The 24,227-nt window shown below is 48.0% G+C and overlaps 1 protein-coding gene across 1 annotated transcript in view; it reads left to right on the top strand.

The window, feature by feature from the left end:
- Positions 1 to 414: 414 nt before the first annotated feature.
- LOC147109039 (RNA 2',3'-cyclic phosphatase ANGEL1-like) overlaps positions 415 to 24,227 on the top strand; it is a 40,789-nt gene continuing 16,976 nt past the window's right edge. Inside the window, exons 1-5 of the mRNA XM_086002600.1 lie at positions 415 to 652; positions 3,952 to 4,650; positions 13,581 to 13,798; positions 20,953 to 21,022; positions 23,741 to 24,183. Of these exons, the coding sequence (XP_085858726.1) occupies positions 589 to 652; positions 3,952 to 4,650; positions 13,581 to 13,798; positions 20,953 to 21,022; positions 23,741 to 24,183 (1,494 nt within the window). The 5' untranslated portion in view covers positions 415 to 588. The remainder of the gene's footprint in view (positions 653 to 3,951; positions 4,651 to 13,580; positions 13,799 to 20,952; positions 21,023 to 23,740; positions 24,184 to 24,227) is intronic.

The following is a 24,227-nucleotide window of genomic DNA, read 5'->3' as shown; positions in this document are numbered from 1 at the left end:
GTGTGCTGCAGTATCACTGATCTGGGTCTAATCCATGCTCACTCTGTGTGCTGCAGTGTCACTGATCTGGGTCCAGTCCAGGCTCACTCTGTGTGCTGCAGTGTCACTGATCTGGGTCTAATCCAGGCTCACTCTGTGTGCTGCAGTGTCACTGATCTGGGTCTAATCCATGCTCACTCTGTGTGCTGCAGTGTCACTGATCTGGGTCCAGTCCAGGCTCACTCTGTGTGCTGCAGTGTCACTGATCTGCGTCCAGTCCAGGCTCACTCTGTGTGCTGCAGTGTCACTGATCTGGGTCCAGTCCAGGCTCACTCTGTGTGCTGCAGTGTCACTGATCTGGGTCTAATCCAGGCTCACTCTGTGTGCTGCAGTGTCACTGATCTGGGTCCAGTCCAGGCTCACTCTGTGTGCTGCAGTGTCACTGATCTGGGTCTAATCCAGGCTCACTCTGTGTGCTGCAGTGTCACTGATTCTGGGACCAGCCTGGCTTCAGCCTGCCGGTAGCAGGCTTGTGTCCGCCTGTTGGAGCCGCCGGTTGTTGATAAAGTTGATAAAGCGGGGCGGGGCGGCGCTGGGTTGGGCGGCGGGATGGTGGGCTCGCTGCTCTGCTACATCCTGGCCCCGCTCGCCAACCTCCTGAGCCGGATTACAGGTAGCCGCCCGCGGGGCCGAGCGAGGCCGGGGGACCGGCGGGGAGAGCGGGCGGGAGGTCCGGGTGCGAGTGCTGGGCGCTGGGCCGGGCGGTGCGGTGAAGGCGGCTCGGGGTGGGCCTGGGCCTAGGCCCGGGGGGTAGCCCCGTTACCTGGCAACTGGGCCACACGGTTGCCCCGAGCAACGCCAGGGCCTGAGAGCGGCCCTGGGCTTCTCCTTGTTCCCCTACCGAGCAACACAAGCTTATTTTATGGTGAAAGCTATTTTATTCCTTTTGCTTTGGGATATTGAGGAATTTGTCTTTTTGTTTGCCTCTTGCTGTGTTTAATGGCTTCTCTCTGTGAGTGGGCCCCGCTGCCCTTTCATCTCTCTTTTTCTTTTGTTTTTTTTCCTTCTTCGAGTTTGTGCCAGCGGTGGGCGAGCGTACCAGTGTCGCGCCCAGTCTTGGGGGGGTCCCGGAGCCCGTGCCACCCCAACCCCCCCCCCCCCCCCCCCCAAACGCACAGAGTGCTCTCCGATCTCGGCCGGGAAGAGGTGGGCCACAACTCACCCAGGGGAGAGAAATCAGCAGGGGAGCCTCGCTGCCTAGCTGACCGCTGCGGCTCAGCGGGCCGCTCTCTCTCGCGTCTCCGAGTCAGAAAGTTGTGAGTTCGAGTCCCACTCCCAGAAACTTGAGCGCATAATCCCGGCTGACGCTCCCAGTGTAGTGCGGAGGGAGTGCTACACTGTTGGAGGTGCCGTCTTTCGGATGCAACATTAAACCAAGGCCCCATCTGCTCTCTCAGGTGGATGTAAAAGATCCTACGGCACTATTTCGAAGAAGAGCAGGGGAGTTATCCCCGGTGTCCTGGGGCCAATATTTATTCCTCAACCAACATAGCAAAAACAGATTATCTGGTGATTATCACATTGCTGTTTGTGGGAGCTTGCTGTGCGCAAATTGGCTGCCGTGTTTCCCACATTACAACAGTGACTCCACTTCAAAAGTACTTCATTGACTGTAAAGCTCTTTGAGACGTCCGGTGGTCGTGAAAGGCGCTATATCAATGCAAGTCTTTCTTTCAACCAACAGTGATCATTTATTTAATTGCTGTTTGTGGTACATTGCTATGTGCAAATTGGCTGCTGTGTTTGCTACATTACAACAGTGCCTGTACTTCATTGACTGTAAAGCGCATTGGGACATCCTGAAGTCGTGAAAGGTGCTATAGAAAGTCTTTTTTCTCACACTTGTGCAGCCAGTTTCAGGACGGCATTGGCAGAGACCTGCTAAATTACCTAATGCTGTCATGAGAACACCATGCCCACAAGGACTGCAGCAGTTCAAGGAGAAGGCCCACCAATGCCAGTTTCTCAGAGCAGCTAGGGACAGGCTACAGATGCGACCTCGCCCACATTTTGTTTCGCATTTAACATTAGAGAAATTAGCTGAGGTTTTGGAGAAGGGGGGAAAAAGAGAATGGATGCTGAACTGTGGTGCAAGAGTTAGGAGAGGTCTTGGTCAAAAAGATGGATTTTAAGAAGGTTTTTAAAGGTGGTGGGGTTTATGGTTGGGAATTCCAGACTCTGGAGTCAAGGCTGATGAAACTTCTGCCACCTATGGTGGAGTGAAGGGGGAGTGTTTGCACAGAAAGCCAGTGGCCTAAAGGGTGCAGGAGGTAGGGTGGGGCAAAATCATGGAGGGATTCAAAGATGAGAGTGCGTTCTTTCAGTTCACTGTGACCGGAAACAGGGCGTTCATGTAGATCAGCGAGGGTGATGGTGAGTGGGACTTGGGCAGGGTGTGGGCAGCAGGGATTTGAGCATGTTGGAGTTTATGGAGAGAGGAAGATTGGAGACTGCCACGGGGAGCATTAGCGAACTCAAGTCCAGATGTCTCAGAAGTGTGGATAAGGGGCTTAGTAGCAGTAAGAGCGAGGCAGATACTGTGTGCGGGGGGGGGGGGTCTGATGTTGCAGAGGTGGAAGTCGGCAGTCTGGGACGTGGGGTTTGAAACTCTGGATCAGATAGGTTGCTAAGGTTTCACATGGCCTGATTCAGTCCGAGTTGAGGGGAGAGGGATGGAATCAGTGGCAAGAGAGTGGTTTCTGCCGAGGACTGAAAAGAATGTTTTCAGTACCTGTCAGCCTGGCATATTTTTAACATTCTTGCCTCTGACTCAGAACCTGTGGCTTCAAGACCCAACGTGAGTGGAGCGGGGACACAGCGTCACAGGCCTCTCTGGAATATGGGCGAGGGGGGTGGTGCATGCTGTGTGAGGAACGTTACCTGGAGATTATGAGCACATGACCTAGGCTGACACTCTGGTGTTGTAGTGAGGGAGTGCAGCATTGTTGAAAATACCGTCTTTCAGATGAGGCCCCATTTGCCTGTTCAGGTGGACGTCTGAAATCCCATGCCACTATTTGAAGCAGGTGAGACCATCTCGGAAGTAGTGGGTTAGGTGACACCAAGCCTGGGGTTTGAAAGGGTGCAGATTGTAGGAAGAAAGGAAGACTGAGAGGGCTGAGGAGCTTCATGCCATTGATGTCCTGGGAAAAAAATTAGTTGGAGTAAAGAGGCAGTGCAATGAATCTTGAGGATGCAGGGAAATGCTCAATATGCAGAAATAAAATAATGGAGAAGTAAGATTGCTGCTTTTTTTTGGTGTAAGGCTGTAAGAGCTAGACAGTTGTTGAGGTGGAAGAAAGAAAAGAAGAAAGACTTGCATTCATTTAGCGCCTTTCACAACCTCAGGGCGTCCCAAAGCGCTTTACAGCCAATGAAGTACTTTTGAAGTGTAGTCACTGTTCTAATGTAGGAAACCTGGCAGCCAATTTGTCCACAGCAGGTTCCTACAAACAGCAATATGATAATGACCAGATAATCTGTTTTTAGTGATGTTGATTGAGGGATAGCCATTAGCCAGGACACCGGGGAGAACTCCCCTGCTCTTCTTCGAAATAGTACCATGAGATCTTTTACATCCACCTGAGAGCAGACGGGGCCTCGGTTTAACGTCTCATCCGAAAGACGGCACCTCGGACACTGCAGCACTCCCTCCGCACTGCACTGGAGTGTCAGCCTAGATTTCTGTGCTCAAGTCTCTGGAGTTGGACTATGAAGCCACAACCTTCTGACTCAGGCGAGGGCGCTACCCACTGAGCCACGGCCGACACGTAAAATAATGGAGATGTGTTTTTTAAAATCGGAGCTGAATTTTTCCTGGAGGTTGGAATTCTGTGTGTAGAGTTTTTTTTTTTGTTTCAAGTGCTCATATGAACAAAACAGATCATTTCTATTGTCCTTTTGTACTGTCAGGTCCTTACATTGAGGATGACTCTGCAGGAGAATGTTCAGCGACATCGTTATTGGAAAGCGACGGAACATCTGATGGAGATTCCGCTCCACGGCTACCACTTAGCCAAGACCAGACTGCTCTGCTCCAGGATTGGCTCCAAGGAGGGCCAAGTGGAATTTTGAGAGGGGCGTCGGGAGAGGAGAACGGCGTGAGCGTTGACACTGAAAAAGGAGCCCAGCATCAGCTGACGGAGACCTGGAAAGTGGAAGAGGCCACCATGATGTGGCAGCAAGCGAGGAACGTGCCAACGGTGAACCAGCAGCTGGAACTGTGGCAAGCCGCCGCTGTACAGGGTATCGATCAGGACCAGAGTATTGTGGGATTTCAGTTGACTTCCACGGCAGAGACTGTTGCAGCTTGGCAGCCCTTGCCTGCCCAGGGCATAAAGGAGGGGACTGTAGGTTGGGCGTCGGCACCCGCGCAGAACGCGAGTGGGATTGAGTCCCCGATGGGCTGGCAGTTTCAAGCTGGGCAGTGTGACGGCCCAGACGGAGGCATTGCGGGGTGGCCGCCACTGCCGGTGCACAGCATAACCGAGCCAGTGGGCAGTACTGGGTGGCCGTTTCCCACTGCGATGGATGTGAATGAGGCAGCAGCAAATGCTGTGTGGCAGTTCCAAAATGAAGGTGATCTTGTGATGGACACAGACCCGTATCAAGGTGAGGACGATGAGCAGTTGAATACCGACTCTTGCCAGGGACAGCCTTTATTTAATCACCAATTAAAGTAGCCATATAAATGAGCGTGTGATGGGGAAGGGCTGCTGCTTGCTGGTTTTTGGCGCTCTAGTCAGTTTGATGGCGTGGGTTCGGATCCCATCACTGCCACCAGTGTTACACTTTTGTCTTTTAAGCTAGGTGCTCTACTTGGGTCCAGCATCATCAGCTCCTCCTGTAAACAGACCTTGTGTCGCCTATGATTTGGTGTGTGCCTTTGCCTGCCCAGTACCTAGGTAAATGATAGCAAGACCCAAGGATTGAACAACAAGAACAGCGACTTGTATTTATATAGCACCTTTAACATAGTAACAAGTCCCAAGGTGCTTCACAGGAGTGTCACAAAGCAAATTTTGGCACCGATCCACATAAGGGGAAATTAGGGCAGATGACCTAAAGCTTGGTCAAAGAGTTAGGTTTTAAGGAGCGTCTTAAAGGAGGTAAGAGAGTCGGAGAGGTTTAGGCAGGGAATTCCAGAGTTTAGGGCCCAGGCAACAGAAGGCACGGCTGCAATGATGGAGCGATTAAAATCAGGAATGCTCAAGAGGGCAGAATTAGAGGAGCGCAGATATCTCGAGGGGTTGTGGGGCTGGAGGAAATTACAGAGATAGGGAGGGGGCGAGGCCATGGAGTGATTTAAAATCAAGGATGAGAATTTTAAAATTGAGGCGTTGCTTAACCGAGTCTTACTGGAATGTAACACGTGCTCCCATAACATTCTCCTCATGCTTGGGAGGCAGATTGAATACGCCTTCTATCAGATCGAGACTCTGGCTATAAACCAAAGGACAATTTATTTTAACGTAGAATACATAAATGATTATAACTCAGTGCAAAACAGAGTATATGCAAACTTTGCCGTGCTTCACAATATGCATAAAAACACAAAACCAATACGCACCACTTTCCCGAGCTACCTTTCAAAATAACTAGATTCTTGAAAACTGTTGCTCAGTTATTACATGGTACATGGCAACCGCGGAGTCAAACTAGCTCAGATTCTACTGGCTGGAGATTCGCCATAGGCCCAATAGAAACCTGTCATTGGAACCCCTGGCTACAGAGTTGTCCATCAAAATGGACTACAGAATATGCTGTTCCTACTGCGGCCAGGGGTTTGACTCGTGTCTTCATGCCTGACGCAGCTGTTAAAGCATCAATATCCCTGGCTGGCTTGGTTCTTTGACGCGATGCCAGATAGCTGAGACCAACTTGCTTCAAGATCCTATGAAGATGTGTTAGATTAAAAGACCTTAATGCACTGGGCGCTCTTTCTCATTAGGTGTCAGCTGTGGCTCAGTGGATAGCACCTGCACCTCTGAGTCAGAAGGTTGTGGGTTCAAGTCCCACTCCAGAGACTTGAGCATAAAAATCTAGGCTGACACTCCAGCACTGTCTGAAGTGCAGTCTTTCGGATGAGATGTTAAGCCGAGGCCCCGTCTGCCCCCTCAGGCGGTTAAAGATCGCATGGCACTATTTCGAAGAAGAGCAGGGGAGTCCTCCCCGATGCCCTGGGGAGTCCTCCCCGATGCCCTGGGGAGAACTCTTGAGGATTATCCCTCAATCAACATCACTAAAACAGATTATCTAGACATTATCACGTTATTGTTTGTGGGAGCTTGCTGTGTGCAAATTAGCTGCCGTGTTTCCTACATTACAACAGTGACGATACCTCAAAAGTGGCTGTAAAGTGCTTTGGGATGTCCTGAGGTCATGAAAGGTGCTATATAAATGCAAGTCTTTTTTTCTTTCATAACTGTTCAAACAATGCAATGAAAAGATAGGCATCATACTGGCACTTAGGTTGAATTGCTGCTGTAATAATCCGATTGGCAATAGATTGATACCGATGACTTCTACATTTAATTTAAGGATGTCACTGAGCGGCTACAGAACATTCTGTGGCGGGAGGGTGAACAGCCAGAGGTTGTGGTCCATGTTGGTACCAATGACACAGGTAGAAAGAGGGATGAGATCCTGCAGGCAGATTTCAGGGAGCTAGGAAAAAGATTAAAAGCAGGACCTCAAAGGCAGTAATCTCCGGATTACTCCCGGTGCCACACGCTAGTGAGTATAGAAATAGGAGGATAGAGCAGATGAATGTGTGGCTGGAGAGATGGTGCAGGAGGGAGGGCTTTAGATTCCTGGGGCATTGGGACCAGCTCTGGGGGAGGTGGGACCTGTACAGGCCGGAGGGGTTGCACCTCAACAGGGCCAGAATCAATATCTTTGCGGGGAGGTTTGCTAGTGCTTTTGGGGAGGGTTTAAACTAATTTGGCAGGGGGATGGGCACCAGGATGTAACATTAGAAAGGGAAAATAAAGTGATCAAAGGATTGGGAGAGGCAGAGAGTACTAAAGTAAGAAATAGTAAGGTATTGGGTAGGGTCAAGCTAAGAGAATACAGGATGGTCTAAGATGGGTTTACAGTGCGTGTGTGTGAATGCACGAAGCGTAGTAAACAAGGCAAGTGAGCTTGAGGCACAAATAGCCACATGGGAATATAATGTGGCAATAACTGAGACCTGGCTCAAAAAAGGCAGGATTGGGTATTAAATATTCCTGGTTATAAAGTGTTCAGGAAAGATAGGGAAGAAAAGATAGGAGGTGGTGTGGCAGCATAAGAACATAAGAAATAGGAACAGGAGGAGGCCATACTGCCCCTCCAGCCTGCTCCGCCATTCAATAAGATCATGGCTGATCTGATCTTGGCCTCAACTCCACTTCCCTGCCTGTTCCCCATAACCCTCGACTCTCCTGTAGTTCAAATATCTGTCCATCTCCGCCTTGAATATATTCAGTGACTCCGCCTCCACAGCTCTCCGGGGTAGAGAATTCCAAAGATTCACAACCCTGTGAGAGAAGAAATTCCTCCTCATCTCCGTCTTAAATGGGCGACCCCTTATTCTGAAACTATGCCCCCTAGTTCTAGATTCCCCCACGAGGGGAAACATCCTCTCAGCATCTACCCTGTCAACCCCCCATAGAATCTTGCATGTTTCAATAAGATCACCGCTCATTTTTCCAAACTCCAATGAGTATAGGCCCAACCTGCTCAACCTTTCCTCTTAAGACAACCCTTCCATCCCAGGAACCAACCTCGTGAACCTTCTCTGTATTGATCAAGGAGAATGTTAGTGCTGGAGAGGGAGGGTGTCCTGGAGGGGTCAAGGACAGAATCTATATGGCTAGAGTTAATAAATAATAGAGGTGCCATTACATTACTAGGTGTATTCTATAGACCACCAACTAGTGGGAAAGATTTGGAGGAGCATATTTGTGCTGCCTCTCCCTCTAACTTAACCTCACTGTATGTATTTAACTTACTTATATATGTATAACCTACCTGTTGGGGCCGTTGCCCCTTTAACTTACCTTTTAGGGCCATTGCCCCTTTAAGACGCGCCTTAGCGTGCTGACGTCACGGCACGTACAACGTGACGTGCGTGAGGCGGCTGCCGGCCCGACTCGGCCTTCCAGAAAGGCCGCCGGCACAGCCCGGCCTAGCGTCTTCGGCTCCCGCGGCAAGCACCGGCTCAGCCTGGCCTCCAGCTCCCGTTCCCGACTTCGGCCTCCACGGCCAGAAACGCGACCACGCGCATCACGTGACGCCCCAAGCGCGGACAACGCGACCGAGCGTGATGAGGTCATCACGCTCCCCACAGGACTGCTACGTAGTCCTCGTGGAGTCCTCGCTGGGACACAGACCTACACCACGGTGCTCCTACAGCAGCACAGGCTCCGAGCAGTTGTATTGTCCCCACGCTTGAGTCTTGGAAATTGTTTGTCTAAGTATTCTAGAATGCTATAGATGATTAATGTGCACTGTATGTTGTAGAAAATGTTTAGTTGTAACTTTTCTCTGTCTAGCTGATTAACTAGTAGCTGTATTTTGATACACTATGTACAGGGCTAATTTAAAGAGAATGCCTCCCAGTTTACTAAATGTACTGTGTTGCTCAGGCGTACCTAAATTTGTGTATACATATCAGTTATGCGCTTGTATACTAATGTGTGCTTCCATTTCTGTGTTGTATTTCAGTTTTACAATAATAAGAATCTTTCAATAAAGCGTTACAAGAAAAGTCAGCCTTGTGATTTTATGGGAAGATATCAAGTTGTTCGCTATCTGTCTAGCTCTGCATAGGATCGCGTTGCGAGGGCAGAATAATATTTGTAGAGAAATTACAGAGACGTGCAAGAACTACAGAGTAGTGATAATGGGCAACTTCAACTATCCTAATATAGACTGGGATCGTAATAGTGTTAAGGACAGAGAAGGGGAAGAATTTTTGAAGTGTGTTCAGGAGAACTTGATCAGCATGTTTCCGGCCCGACGAGGGAGGAGGCATTGCTGGATCTGGTTCTGGGGAATGAGGTGGGTCAAATGGAGCAAGTGTCAGTAGGTGAACATTTAGGGAACAATGATCATAGTATCATAAGTTTTAGATTAGCTATGGAAAAGGATGGGAGCAATATAGAGTAAAAATGTTTAACTGGGGAAAGGCCAATTTCAGTGGGCTGAGAACGGATCTGACCCGGGTAAACTGGAATCAAAGATTGGCAGACAAAACTGTAATGGAACAATGGGCTGCTTTTAAAGAGGAAATAGTTAGGAACCAGAACCAGATCCAGCAATGCCTCCTACCTCATTGAGCTGGAAACATACTGATCAAGTTCTCCTGAACACACTTCAGAAGCAGTTAGGAAGGCAACGGTATGTTGGCCTTCATTGCAAGAGGATTTGAGTACAGGAGCAAGGATGTCTTACTACAATTATACAAGGCCTTGGTGAGACCACACCTGGAGTACTGTGTGCAGTTTTGGTCTCCTTACCTAAGAAAGGATATACTTGCCATAGAGGGAGTGCAGCGAAGGTTCACCAGACTGATTCCTGGGATGGCAGGACTGTCATATGAGGAGAGATTGGGTCGACTAGGCCTGTATTCACTAGAGTTTAGAAGAATGAGAGGGGATCTCATTGAAACGTATAAAATTCTGACATGGCTAGACTGACTGGATGCAGGGAGGATGTTTCCCCTGGCTGGGGGTATCTAGAACGAGGGGTCACAGTCTCAGGATACGGGGTAGGACATTTAGGACTGAGATGAGGAGAAATTTCTTCACTCAGAGGGTGGTGAACCTGTGGAATTCTCTACCACAGAAGGCTGTGGAGGCCAAGTCACTGAATATATTTAAGAAGGAGATAGATAGATTTCTAGACACAAAAGGCATCAAGGGGTATGGGGAGAGAGCGGGAATATGGTATTGAGATAGAGGATCAGCCATGATCATACTGAATGGTGGAGCAGGCTCGAAGGGCCGAATGGCCGACTCCTGCTCCTATTTTTCCATGTTTCTATGTTTGTAGTTCGGGTACAGTTGAGGTACATTCCCACGAGGGGGAAAGGCAGGGCAACTAAAGTCAGGGCTCTCTGGATGACGAAAGAGATAGAGAATATGATGAAGCAGAAAAAGAGTGCGTGTGACAGATATCAGGTTGCAAATACATCTGAGAATCAGGCTATATATAGAAAGGTCAGAGAAGTGAAAAAGAAAATAAGAGGGTATGAGAATAGAATGACAGCTGACATAAAAGGTAATCCAAAAGTCTTCTATAGGCATATAAATAGTAAAAGGGTAGTATGGTAGGGTCGATTAGGGACCAAAAAGGAGACCTATGCATGGAGGCAGAGAGTATGGCTGAGGTGCTAAACTAGTACTTTGCATCTGTCTTCATCAAGGAAGAGGATGCTGCCATAGATGTAGTAAAGGAGGAGGTAGTGGAGATACTTGATAGGATAAAAGTTGATAAAGAGGAGATATTAGAAAGACTGACTGTACTTAAAGTAGATAAATCACCAGGAGTGGATGGGATGCATCCTAGGATGCTGAGGGAATTGAGGGTGGAAATCGCGGAGGTACTGGCCACAATATTCCAATCCTCCTTGGATACAGGGGTGGTGCCAGAGGACTGGAGAATTGCAAATGTTACACCATTGTTCAAAAAAGAGTGTAAAGATAAACCCAGCAACTATAGGCCAGTGACTTTAACCTCGGTACTGGGGAAGCTTTTAGAAATAGTAATCAGGGACAACATTAACAGTCACTTGGACAAGTGTGGATTAATTAAGGAAAGCCAGCACGGATTTGTTAACGGCAAATCATGTTTAACTAACTTGATCGAGTTCTTTGATGAGGTAACAGAGGATTGATGAGGGTAATGTAGTTGACATAGAGTACATGGATTTCCAAAAGGTGTTCGACAAAGTGTCACATAATAGGCATGCCAGCAAAGTTGAAGCCCATGAAATAAAAGGGACAGTGACAGCATGGATACGAAATTGGCTAAGTGACAGGAAACAGAGAGCAGTGGTGAACGATTGTTTTTCGGACTGGAGGAAGGTATACAGTGGTGTTCCCCAGGGGTCGGTTCTAGGACCACTGCTTTTCTTGATATATATTAATGATTTGGACGTGGGAGTACAGGGTAGAATTTCAATATTTGCAGATGACACAAAACTTGGAAGTATAGTGAACAGTGAGGAGGATAGTGATAGACTTCAAGAGGACATAGACAGGCTGGTGAAATTTAACGCAGAAAAGTGTGAAGTGATACATTTTGGTCGAAAGAATGAGGAGAGGACATATAAATGGTACAATCCTGATGGGTGCACGAACAGAGAGACCTGGGGATATATGCACACAAATCGTTGAAGGTGGCAGGGCAGGTTGAGAAAGTGGTTAAAAAGGCTTACCGGACCTTGGGCTTCATAAATAGAGGTATAGAGTACAATGGTGTGGAAATTAGAGTCCGTATAAAACACTGGTTCGACCCCAACTGGAGTACTGTATCCAATTCTGGGCACCACACTTTAGGAAGGATGTGAAGGCCTTAGAGAGGGTGCAGAAAAGATTTATGAAAATGATCCCAGGGATGAGGGACTTCAGTTATGTTGATAGACTGGAGAAGCTGGGGTTGTTTTCCTTGGAGCAGAGATGATTGAGAGGAGATTTGATAGAGGTGTTCAAAATCATGAGGGGTCTAGACAGTGTAGATAGAGAGAAACTGTTCCCATTGGCAGAGGGGTCGAAAACCAGAGGACACAGGTTTAAGGTGATTGGTGAAAGAACCAAAGACGATGTAAGAAAGAAATGTTTGATGCAGCGAGTGGTTAGGATCTGGAATGCACTGCCTGAAAGGGTGGGGGAGGCAGACTCAATCACGACTTTCAAAAGGCAGCTGGATAAGTACCTGAAGGAAAGAAATTTGCAGGGCTACGGGGAAAGAGCGGGGGAGTGGGACTCGCTGAAGTGCTCTTGTAGAGAGCCGGCACGGGCTCGACGGGCCGATTGGCCTTCTTCCGTGCTGTGACCATTCTATGATTAATTGACATTAGCCTACTAATCTCTTGTTTGTTTGGTGGAAACCAGGACTCAAACCAACTGCCAGAACAGCAATGTGTATTTCTGTAGCTTGCAGAGATAGCTCAGAAACCATAATTAGCCTGCTGAGTACTGTTACTAGTAAAAGGAATTCAAATCAATAATCTGATCCATTATTGTCCCAGCGATCACAGATCAGACTGTCTGAAGATGAAGCCCTGTATTTCAGTAAAGTGTACTGGATGTGAAAGTTGCATAGTATGTTTGCTTGAATTGTGGCAGGACTCCCAGCAATACGCTTATGGATTTTTGACCTTGAAACTTGAGTTGAGTCCGAAAAGTGCATTTTAAGCCATATAACGCTTGAGTGAAGTTTTGTGGTTACAGGTCTGTCACTGGTGGCGGCAGGAATGTGAGGCGATACGATAAGATTACGGCATATCTGTATATAGTGGATCAGTGTTTATATTTCCCCTACGTGTAATGATCCGAATAGGGTAAATAAATCGAGGGATAACATTGAAATTGCTAAAGTTTTCTTAAGACTATCTCCTTTCATTTGAGATTGCCTGGATTGCTGTACACAAAGAATGTTAAAAACAGTAGCCTAGAAATGACTTGGCAATATTATCAGCCGAATGCTTAACATCTCTGTCTTTATTTGAGACTTTAACCAGTTTATCATAAAGATTTAATACCTCTTTAAAAAAAAAAAGGCATACAAACGCATTAAGTGTTCATCCACGGTATCTGCAAAGATAATTTCTAAACTTATATTTTATATGGAAAAAGGAATTGGATATATTTTTGAAGAATAACTCCCTGCTTGTAAGATATTTTTGTACCTCTGTCCTTTCTTAGCCCCCCTTCTCTTGCTATGTACCATTTCTGGCCAAGAGGGCTAACCGGTGACCTACCGCTTCCAAGTCCCTACCGTGTCGGCATCTCTTCGACTCGTGAATTACCTGCGAGTGACGTAGGGGGCGTGACCCTCAGATTCGCAACGTTTGTTCGGATTGTGAAGCTAACGTGTTGGGAATTGGCTGTGAGCCTACATCGCACCCACAGGTGGTGTGTGTGGATGATGCAACGCTGTACAGAGTGGTGAACCTGTGGAATTCTTTGCCACACAGGGCAGTTGAGGCCAATTCATTAAATATATTCAAGAAGGAGTTAGATATATTTCTTAAGGCTAAAGGGATCAAGGGTTATGGGGAGAAAGCAGGGACAGGGCACTGAATTTGGATGATCAGCCATGATCTCATTAAATGGCGGAGCGGGCTCGAGGGGCCGAATGGCCTACTCCTGCCCCTATCTTCTATGTTTATGTCTAACACGCCATCTTCAGTCCTCAGTGCGATCAATTGCAGCCAGACAACTGCGCACAAACTGCAGCACACCCTGGGAACATCCCGTTTTCCTTCACTGATGCGCCTGCGTGCTGATTCTCTTCAGCTCACTAATACACCGGGTTTGGTTGTCTCCTAGGGCTGCTGGCCAGAGTGTGGGAGGACCTATCTGGACTGCAAGTGGACGGTGCCGATGACAGCAGGCCATTTGAGTTCACCATCATGTCGTACAATATCCTGTCGCAGGACCTTCTGGAGACAAATGCCGATCTGTACGCTCACTGCCAGTCGGAGTTCCTGAAATGGGATTTCCGTTTCCAGAATATCCTGCAGGAGCTTGAGACCTGGGACCCTGATGTGAGTACAGTGCAAATGAACCAATATTCAGTTACCAGCTTGGATGGTCAGTGAGGGCCCCTGCTTCTGCTTGGTATCCAATGACTCGACTCCTGCAGGGGTGGGTGCACAGGTGGGCTTTGGGTGAGGAGAGCTTCGGCTTTGGCCGTGATGTTCTTCATAGTTGAATAGCCTACCTGCTGCTGCTCGCTGTCTAGTCTCGTGCATGAGGAATAACCACTTTGATGTACAGGATGGTCACCCACACCCCAACAGTCACTGCACTCCAAAAACAATAATGTGTTGTGTTAGGCACTTTGATACGTTCTTTTTTATTCGTTTATGGGATGTGGGTGTCGCTGGCAAGACCAGCATTTATTGCCCATCCCTAATTGCCCTTGAGAAGGTGGTGGTGAGCCGCCGCCTTGAACCGCTGCAGTCTGTGTGGTGAAGGTACTCCCACAGTGCTGTTAGTGAGTTCCAGGATTTTGACCCAGCGACGATGAAGGAACGGCCGATATATTTCCAAGGCAGGATGGTGTGTGACTTACATAACATAAGAAATAGGAGCAGGAGTCGGCCATTCGACCCTTCGAGCCTGCTCCACCATTCAATAAGATCATGGCTGATCTTCGACCTCAACTCCACTTTCCTGCACTATCCCCATATCCCTTGATTCCCTTAATATCCAAAAATCTATCGATCTCTGTCTTGAATATACTCAACGACTGAGCCTCTACAGCCCTCTGGGGTAGAGAATTCCAAAGATTCGCCACCCTCTGAGTGAAGAAATTTCTCCTCATCTCAGTCCAAAATGGCCGACCCCTTATTCTGAGACTGATCCCTGGTTCTAGACTCCCCAGCGAGGGGAAACATCCTCTCTGCATCTACCCTGTCGAGCCCTGTAAGAATTTTGTATGTTTCAATGAGATCACCTCTTGTTCTTCTAAACTCTCGAGAATATAGGCCTGGTCTACTCAATCGCCCCTCACATGACAATCCCCCATCCCAGGAATCAGTCTGGTGAACCTTCGTTGCACTCCCTCTATGGCAATTATATCCTTCCCTGGGGAAGGAGAACAAAACTGTACAAAATACTCCAGGTGTGGTCCCCAGAGGCTCCTTTACTACAAGGTTATTACTTAACCCAGTCTCATTGCACAATACCAGATCAAAAATAGCCAATTCCCTTGTAGGTTGCTCGACATACTGATCTAGAAAACTATCTTGAATGCATTCCATGAACGTTCTCTCTGCACTGTTACTGCAAATTTGGTTTGCCCGGTCTATATGAAAGTTAAAGACCCCCATGATTACTGTCTTACACCTGTTACATGCACCTCTAATTTCCTGATTTATACTGTGTCTGACACTACAACTACTGTTAAGGGGCCTATAAACTATTCCCACTAGTGTTTTCTGCCCCTTGTTGTTTCTTGGCTCCACCCAAACTGATTCTAAATGTTGTTTTTCCGAGCCAAGATCCTTTCTCTCTACTGTCTTTATCACCTCCTTTATTATCAGGGCTACCCCCCGCCCCCTAACCTCCTTTTCCATTCAGCCTGTCTCTTCTAAAAGTCAAATACCCTGGAATATTTAGTTCTCAACCTTGGTCACTCTGCAACCACGTCTCTGTAATGGCTATAAATCAAACCCGTTTATTTCTATCTGTTATTAATTCATCTATTTTGTTGCGACTGCTTCGTGCATTCAGATATCGTACCTTTAGTTTTTTTCTATTTTTCCCTGATGTCACTTTAGTCACTGGTGCCCTATTACCTTTATTAATCTCGCTGTCTCTTCCTGACCACTCTGCTGATCTTTACCCAGATCGCTACTCTGCTGTAAAGAAAGACTTGCATTTATATAGCGCCTTTCACGACCACCGGACGTCTCAAAGCGCTTTACAACCAATGACGTATTTTTGAAGTGTGGTCACTGTTGTAATGTGGGAAACGTGGCAGCCAATTTGCGCACAGCAAGCTCCCACAAAGAGCAATGTGATAATGACCAGATCATCTGTTTTTAGTGATGTTGATTGAAGGATAAATACTGGCCAGGACACCGGGGAGAACTCCCCCCCCTGCTCTTCGAAATAGTGCCACGGGATCTTTGACGTCCACCTGAGAAAGCAGACGGGGCCTCGGTTTAACGTCTCATCCAAAAGACAGCACCTCCGACAGTGCAGCACTCCCTCAGTACTGCACTGGAGTGTCAGCCTAGATTTATGTGCTCAAGTCCCTGGAGTGGGACTTGAACCCACAACCTTTTGACTCAGAAGCGAATGTGCTACCCACTGAGCCACAGCCTTGACATTTCTCTTACTGCTTTTAAATTTACCCTTTTCTGAATCCTCCCACCCCTCCTTCATTAGTTTAAAGCCCTATCTATCACCCTAGGATTCGGCAGGACGCTGGTCCCGCTCCAGTTTAAGTGGAGCCCGTCCTAACAGAACAGCTCCCACTTTCCCCAGTACTGATGCCAGTGTCCCATGAATCAAAACCACTCTTTGAGCCACACATTTAACTCTCTGATCTGTCTGTCCCTATGCCAATTTGTACGTGGCTCAAGTAACAATCCAGAGATTATTACCTTTGAGGTTTTGCATTTTAATTTGGACCGTAGCTGCTCAAACTCCCTCAGCAGAACCTCATTCCTAGTTCTACCTATGTCGTTGGTTCCCCCGTGGACCACGACCATTGGATCCTCCCCCCTCCCACTCAAGTAGTTCTTCAGCCGCAACAAGATATCCTTAACCCTGTCACCGGGCAGGCAACACAACCTTCGGAACTCCTGATCGCGGCTGCAGAGAACAGTATCCATCCCCCTGACTATTTAGTCCCCCACCACAACTGCATTTCTTTTCACTCCCCCCCCATTTGAATGGCCTCCTGCATCATGGTGCTATGGTCAGTTTGCTCATCCACCCTGCCGTCCTTGTTCTCATCCCCACAGGTAGCAAGTATCTGATACCTGTTGGTCAAAGTCCAGGGATGAGGCTCCTCCATCACTACATCCTGGGTCCCCATACCTTCCTGACTTGCAGTCACACCCCCTTGTCCCTGACCATTGACGAACTCTAAAGTACTACTTAACCTAAAGGGTGTGACTGCCTCCTGGAACAAAGTGTCCAGGTAACTCTCCCCCTCCCTGATGCCCCGCAATGTCTGCACCTCGTACTCCAGCTCAACAACTCTGAGCCGAAGTTCCTCGAGCTGCAGACACTTACCGCAGATGTGGTTGCTCGGGATCTCGCTGGTCTCCACAAACTCCCACATGCTGCAGTTGCTTCACACTACCTGCCCTGTCATGTTTATCTAACCTTCATTTATTTGATTAGTTAATTATTTAAAAAAATATATTTTTTTAATCAATTATTTTTATTATTTTATTACTAATTATCTAGTTTAAGTTACTAATTTAACAAAGTAAAGTTATAGCAGTTTACAGTTTCTTAGCTAGCTTAGAGACTAAAAAAAACTATAATACTCAACAACCAATCACCTACCTGCCCTGTGATGTCACTCCTTGGGGGAGAAATTCATTATAGTCCAGTGGGCAGTAACTTTTGAAAAGTTTGAGCATGCTTTAGACTGCACGCAAAATTAAGTCTCATTGCCCAAAGAAAGGATAGGTGCGCTAATGACCTAGCTCAGTGGCGGTAAACTCGAAGCGCTATCGGGTGCAGTCTAACCACAAGTCATCATTGCCACAGGCTCTTTCCAGTTCTTAAAGGGGAGGTTCATTGATGCTGCAGAACCTCATTCTTATCATTGTTGGCTATACAGCCATCTCAGTTAGCAGCAGGTCAAGGACAAGGAGCCGGACGACTCGAGCAGCCCTCATGGCCCTTCTCCTCCCTCTGGCCACATGTTCCAATCTTTCTCGCTGCCTCCGCTCCCGTAGATCCTGGAGAGCGAGGTCGACTGCCAGTACAGCCCGCATTAATGTAACCAAGTGTAGCACTTTGATATGTTGTGAGAATAAATGTAACTAATTGTTAGTAGCCACAACACTCCTGATACTAAACAACCTTTAAATGAATGTTAAACTGATAAGGAAACAGTGAAACAGCACTAACATGACAGCAGCGACTCATTACTCATGACCCCTTTAGGTAGCGCCCCTAGAGCCATCATCCGCCTGCTTGACGCCTCCTCTCACTGTTGCTATTGGGGCAAGGCGCTAAGGCAGGGGGCGACAATTAATTTTGCAGATCGAGCGTCCAGTGAGCGCTGCACGCTCACTGACGTCACAATCTGCCTGGTGTTGAAGTCCCTGGCGGTAACTATTCCTGGCGGCGCTACGGGAGGGTGCCGAATTTGCTGTGCAGCGCTGGATTTGCCTCACCCCGACGCTACTGCATCAGCGCCCCACTAGCGCCCCCGCCAGCTGCTACATAAGAACATAAGAAATAGGAGCAGGAGTAGGCCAATCGGCCCCTCGAGCCTGCTCCGCCATTCAATAAGATCATGGCTGATCTGATCCTAACCGCCAATCTACTATCACAGAACCATCTCCTGAATCTAACAGAATTAGACACACGAAATAGGAGCAGGATCAGGCTACACGGCCCCTGGGCCCGCTCCGCTACCCACGGGGCCATGACCGATCCGAACCTAGACTCATGTCTAGTGGGAGGTGCTAACCAACTGAATTTTTCCCCTATTGATTTTTCTGTTTGAAGGCTCTTTATAGCGCTGCTGATCCCGCTCCTCTCGCTGTTCCTCTTGCCGCTGCTCTTGTGCACTTTATAGCGCTGCTGATCCCACTCCTCGCTGCTGCTGACTGGGAATTTGGAGGTGGTTGTGTTGCCATACGCCTGCTGCCCTTGTCCTTCTAGGCAGTAGAGGTCGGGGGTTTGGGAGGTGCTGTCGAAGAAGCCTTGGCAAGTTGCTGCAGTGCATCTTGTAGATGATACACACTGTAGCCACGGTACTCCGGTGGTGGAGTGAGTGAATGTTTAAGGTGGTGGATGGGGTGCCAATCAAGCGGGCTGCTTTGTCCTGGATGATGTTGAGCTCCTTGAGTGTTGTTGGAGCGGCACTCATCCAGGCAGTTTTGACATGCTGAAGCTCTAACTAAATACCAGTAATGGCATGAATGGGTGCCTTCGGGACAAGGACAGGAGGGAAAATAATACTGAATCTAATTGCTGGGAATCCAAGTTCAGTCTGTAAAATTGGCACAGGTGATTGAGTGGAGCAGGTCAGTGAGATATTTTCACAAACATTATTCTCCCTCCTGAAGTCTCGCTGGGCTGCTCACCTTCCCTGGTCAGGTGGGTATGCTTACGGACCTAATCCCACAGCTCCCATCATTGCCATGTCAGCAGTCCCTTGACTGAATGGCAATAGATTGGGAGAAGGGGAAGTGCAACGAGACCTGGGTGTCCTTGTGCACCAGTCGCTGAAGGTAAGCATGCAGGTGCAGCAGGCGGTTAAGAAGGCAAATGGTATGTTGGCCTTCGTAGCGAGAGGATTCGAGTACAGGAACAAGGATGTCTTGCTGCAGTTGTACAGGGCCTTGGTGAGACCGCACCTTGAGTATTGTGTGCAGTTTTGGTCGCCCTATCTGAGGAAGGATGTTCTTGCCATGGAGGGAGTGCAGCGAAGATTCACCAGACTGATACCTGGGATGGCAGGAATGACGTATGAGGAGAGATTGGGCCGATTGGGCTTATACTCGCTGGAGTTTAGAAGAATGAGAGGGGATCTCATTGAAACTTATAAAATTCTAACAGGACTAGACAGACTAGATGCAGGAAGGATGTTCCCGATGGCGGGGGAGTCCAGAACCAGGGTTCACAGTCTAAGGATAAGGGGTAAGCCATTTAGGACTGAGATGAGGAGGAATTTCTTCACCCAGAGAGTGGTGAACCTGTGGAATTCTCTACCACAGAAGGCAGTAGAGGCCAATTCATTAAATATATTAAAGAAGGAGTTAGATATATTTCTTAAGGCTAAAGGGATCAAGGGATATGGGGAGAAGGCAGGGACAGGGTACTGAATTTGGATGATCAGCCATGATCTCATTGAATGGCAGAGCAGGCTCGAGGGGCCGAATGGCCTACTCCTGCTCCTATCTTCTGTTTCTATGACGCAACCCACTGCCCTCCCAGCTTAGTCGTCGTCTTCTTAGGCAGTCTCTCGGAACCGAGGATGACTTGCTTCCACGTTAAAAATGAGTTCGCAGGTGACGAGTCCAATGTGGGACCTACAGTCTCTGTCACAGGTGGGGCAGACGGTGGTTGAAGGGGCGGGTGGGTGGGTGCTTGGGTTGACGTGCGCTCCTTGCGCTGCCTGCGCTTGGCTTCCGCTTGCTCCCGGCGAAGAGACTCGAGGTGTTCGGCGCCTTCCCGGATGCTTCTCCTCCACTTTGTGCGGTCTTGGGCCAGGGATTCCCAGGTGTCGGTGGGGATATTGCACTTTTTCAAGGAGGCTTTGAGGGTGTCCTTGAAGTGTTTCCTCTGCCCACCTGGGGCTCTCTTGCCGTGCCAGAGCTCCGAGTAGAGTGCTTATTTTGGGAGTCTTGTATCGGGCATGCGGAGAATGTGGCCCGTCCATCCCATACTCAGTTCCTCCCCACACTGCAGAGCTGAGGTTGGGAACGTATGCTGGGGGAAATAAGTGGGCATGCACCAGTATTCTACCACCCCACAAAGCAGTGTGTTTGACTTCTTCACCTGACTGGGTATATAACAGGAGTGCTACATCACTTAGCTTTATGTCTGCCCTACATGAAAGGATGAAAGTCTCTCTTTGGGCTGAAAGGGCCCTGAACGGAATGATTGGCATTTAGTTTCACCCCAGTCCCCAGTGCGCATGCATCCGCAGGTCAGATACGCCCCACAGATGACACTGAAGTGGCTACCTAATTCAGACCGGCTACGAGGCTGGCTTGTGTGGCCAATGGACGGGCTTCTCTGGTACAGCCTCTTCTGAGGTCGCACCTGCAGTTAACTTGTACTCCTGACCTTGGAGTACTTGACACTACCACTGGGTTACATTCCTGACTGAATACCTCTTGCTTTGACATGATCGGGTCTTCTATCTGAGTGCCTCCTCGCTTCAGTACAGCGTCTGTGTCCAACTAAAGATAAATATGTATTTTAAAATTGGAAACCAGGCACTAGGAGCAAGTGGCAGCCTGACATCTTGTGATTCCCCTTTCAGATTCTGTGCCTGCAGGAAGTTCAGGAGAACCACTACTATCAGCAGTTTCGACCAGCTCTCCAACTACAGGGTGAGTGACGCAGAAAGGATGTACCCATAATGTATCGGCATCGACTCATTTATTTTTCCCTTCAGTTTTTTCCCTCCTGAAGATTTTGACTATTACTGGGATACAGGTCCAAGGATGCTGGTAACTTGCCCAAGTGACCATTCACTTTTTTTCACGTGTAAACCTGGGCTGTGAGTGTTGGGAGGCTGTTTGGCAGTGGGGGCAGGGGACAGCTGAGCCTGAGCCGATCCTCACCCAACAGCCGTGCACGTGCACAGTTCAGCGGGGATTACTGGATAGCGACCAGGAGTGGAAACCCCACTCCTGCCCAAGTCATTTGTAGCACTCTGTGTCAGCCGTGACTCGGTGGGTAACACTCTCGCCTCTGAGTCAGAAGGTTGTGGGTTCAAGTCTCACTCCAGAGACTCGAGCACAAAATTCTAGGCTGACACTCCCAGTGCAGTGCTGAGGGAGCGCTGCACCGTCGGAGGTGCCGTCTTTCGGATGAGATGTTAAACCGAGGCCCCGTTGGCTGTCTCGGGCGGATGTAAAATGACACTATTTCGAAGAAGGGCAGTGTCCTGGGGCTAATATTTATCCCTCAATCAACATCACTAAAACAGATTATCTGGTCATTATCACATTGCTGAGTGTGGGATCTTGCTGTGCGCAAATTGGCCGCCACGTTTCCTACATTGCAACAGTGACTACATTTCAAAAAGTACTTCATTGGCTGTAAAGCCCTTTGGGCCGTCCGGTGGTCGTGAAAGGCGCTATAGAAATGCAAGTCTTTTATTCTTCTTTTACTCCAAACTGCTGGATGTTAAAACTCCCATGGCACTATTTGAAGAAGAACAAGGCTTTCTCTTACAAAAGCAAAATACTGCAGATGTTGGTAGTCTGAAATAAAAACAGAAAATGCTGGAGCTCCTCGGCAGGTCAGGCAGCATCCGTGGAGAGAGAAACAAATGGCCTGTTCCTGTTTCTCTCCTTTCACAGATGCTGCCTGACCTGCTGAGTATTTTCAGCAGTTTCTGTTTTATTTTGTGGCTTTCTCCTGGTCATCATTCCTACCTCCAACTAACTGCACCAAATTCACCTTTCTCAAAACTCAGATTGATAGACTTTTGTGAGGCAAGGGTATTAAGGGTTACGGATGGAGTTAAGATACAGATCAGCCATTCTAATCGAATGGCGGAACAGGCTCGAGGGGCTGAATGGCCTCCTCCTGTTCCTAAATTCAGATTACCTGGTCATTTATCTCATTGCTGTTTATGGAATATTTCTGGTGCACTTTGACTCCTGTGCTTGCCTCCATAACAAACAGTGAAGCACTTGGAGACGTTTTAGTGTGATAAGGTGCAATATAAATATATAAGTATTTTGTTATCATAACTTGTGACCTTCCCACACTAACTCGGTGCTTGAATTAACCATTGAGTCATCAAGGGGGAGGGGTAGGGTCTGGTGGATAATTATAAACAGTAAATAGGAACTCACTTCATGATTGCTGGCTGTGTAATCACGATATCACAAGACATATTTTACTTAGAATTACATTCGCTATACAGCACAGAAACAGGCCATTCGGCCCAACCTTTCATGCTAGCATTTATGCTCCACTCGAGCCCCCTCCCGCTTTTCCTCATTTAACTCTATCAACATAACCCCCTCCTTTCTCCCTCGTATGCTTATCTAGCCTCCCCTTAATTCGCTTCAACCACTCCCTGTGGTAGCGAGTTCCACATTCTCACCACTCTCTGGGTAAAGAAGTTTCTTCTGAATTCCCTATTTAAGGAAAATTATTTTGGAACTCCCTTCTCAAAAGTTGTCTGTCTCTTTTATATTGTATTAAATGTCATGTTCATCTGCTGAAAAATAAATGCAAACTTAAAAGTTGTTATTGTGCTCATGACCCATGGAAAGGCTTAATTCCACCTATACAAAAGCAAAATACTGCAGATGCTGGAAATCTGAAATGAAAACAGAAAATGCTGGAAACACTCAGCAGGTCAGGCAGCATCCGTGGAGAGAGAAACAGAGTTAACGTTTCAGGTCGCGGACCTTTCGTCAGGACTGGAAAATGTTTGAGATATAAGCACGTGTAGGGGCAGGGGGAGGGGAGGAAACAACAAAAGGGAAGGTCTGTGATAGGATGGAAGGCGGGAGAGATTAAATGACAAAATGGATGATGGTGCGAGGCAAAAGGAGATGGTAATAGGACAAGTAAAGACAAAAGATGGGTCGAGAGGAGGTGTACATGGGAACAGCAGAATCATCAACAGCTGCTGTCTGGGGAGAAATGGGGGCAGGGGTTATGATCTGAAGTTGTTGAACTCGATGTTGAGTCCGGAAGGCTGTTTCGATTAGGCACCCCTCTTTTTTGTTTCTTAACTTGTCCCATTACCATCTCCTTTTGCCTCGCACCATCATCCCTTTTGTCTTTTAATCTCTCCTGCCTTCCACCCTATCATAGACCTTCCCTTTTGTTCTCTCCTCCCCTCCCCCCTTTCACTGCCCCTGCACTTGCTTAAAACCTGTTATATTTCTAACTTTTTCCATTTCTGACTAAAGGTTATCGATGCTGCCTGACCTGCTGAGTATTTCCTGCATTTTCTGTGGTTTTTAAATTTTTTAATTCCATCTATGCTGTGGACAGCTGTTACCTGTGGCTACCTGGAAGTGGCAGATGACAGTGAATGGGTTACCCATGTGCTAATCTAGCGGCTTTCTCTGCAGGTTATGAGTGCGTTTATAAACGGCGCACCGGTATCAAGACGGATGGGTGCGCTGTGTGCTACAAACGGGAGCGGTTCTCCCTGGTCTCCGAGCACCCCGTGGAGTATTTTCGACCCATTGTGGAAACGTTGAACAGGGACAACGTGGGGCTTCTGGTTCTGCTTCGACCCCTGACCCCAGACCGCGCCCGAGAAACTTCAGAGTTGCCTGACATCTGCGTGGCAAACACTCACCTCATATTCAACCCGAGGCGTGGGGATATTAAACTCAGCCAGCTGGCTGTGTTATTTGCTGAAATTGAGCAGGCAGTACAGGCAGCATGTACCGATGGTACCCGCTGTCCAATCATTCTCTGCGGGGATCTGAACTGTGTCCCGGAGTCCCCTCTGTATAAACTCATCCGGAATGGAGAGCTCTACTATTACGGAATGCCAACATGGAAGGTAAATAATCGATGGTTACATCACATTTGAACCGTTTCTCAAAT

Source organism: Somniosus microcephalus, chromosome 12 (assembly GCF_052327205.1).
Source record: "Somniosus microcephalus isolate GS21.2 chromosome 12, FLI_Smic_1.0, whole genome shotgun sequence".
Classification (NCBI taxonomy): Eukaryota; Metazoa; Chordata; class Chondrichthyes; order Squaliformes; family Somniosidae; genus Somniosus; species Somniosus microcephalus.
Note: the sequence above shows the minus strand (reverse complement) of the source record. Positions and strands in the feature narration are given on the sequence as shown.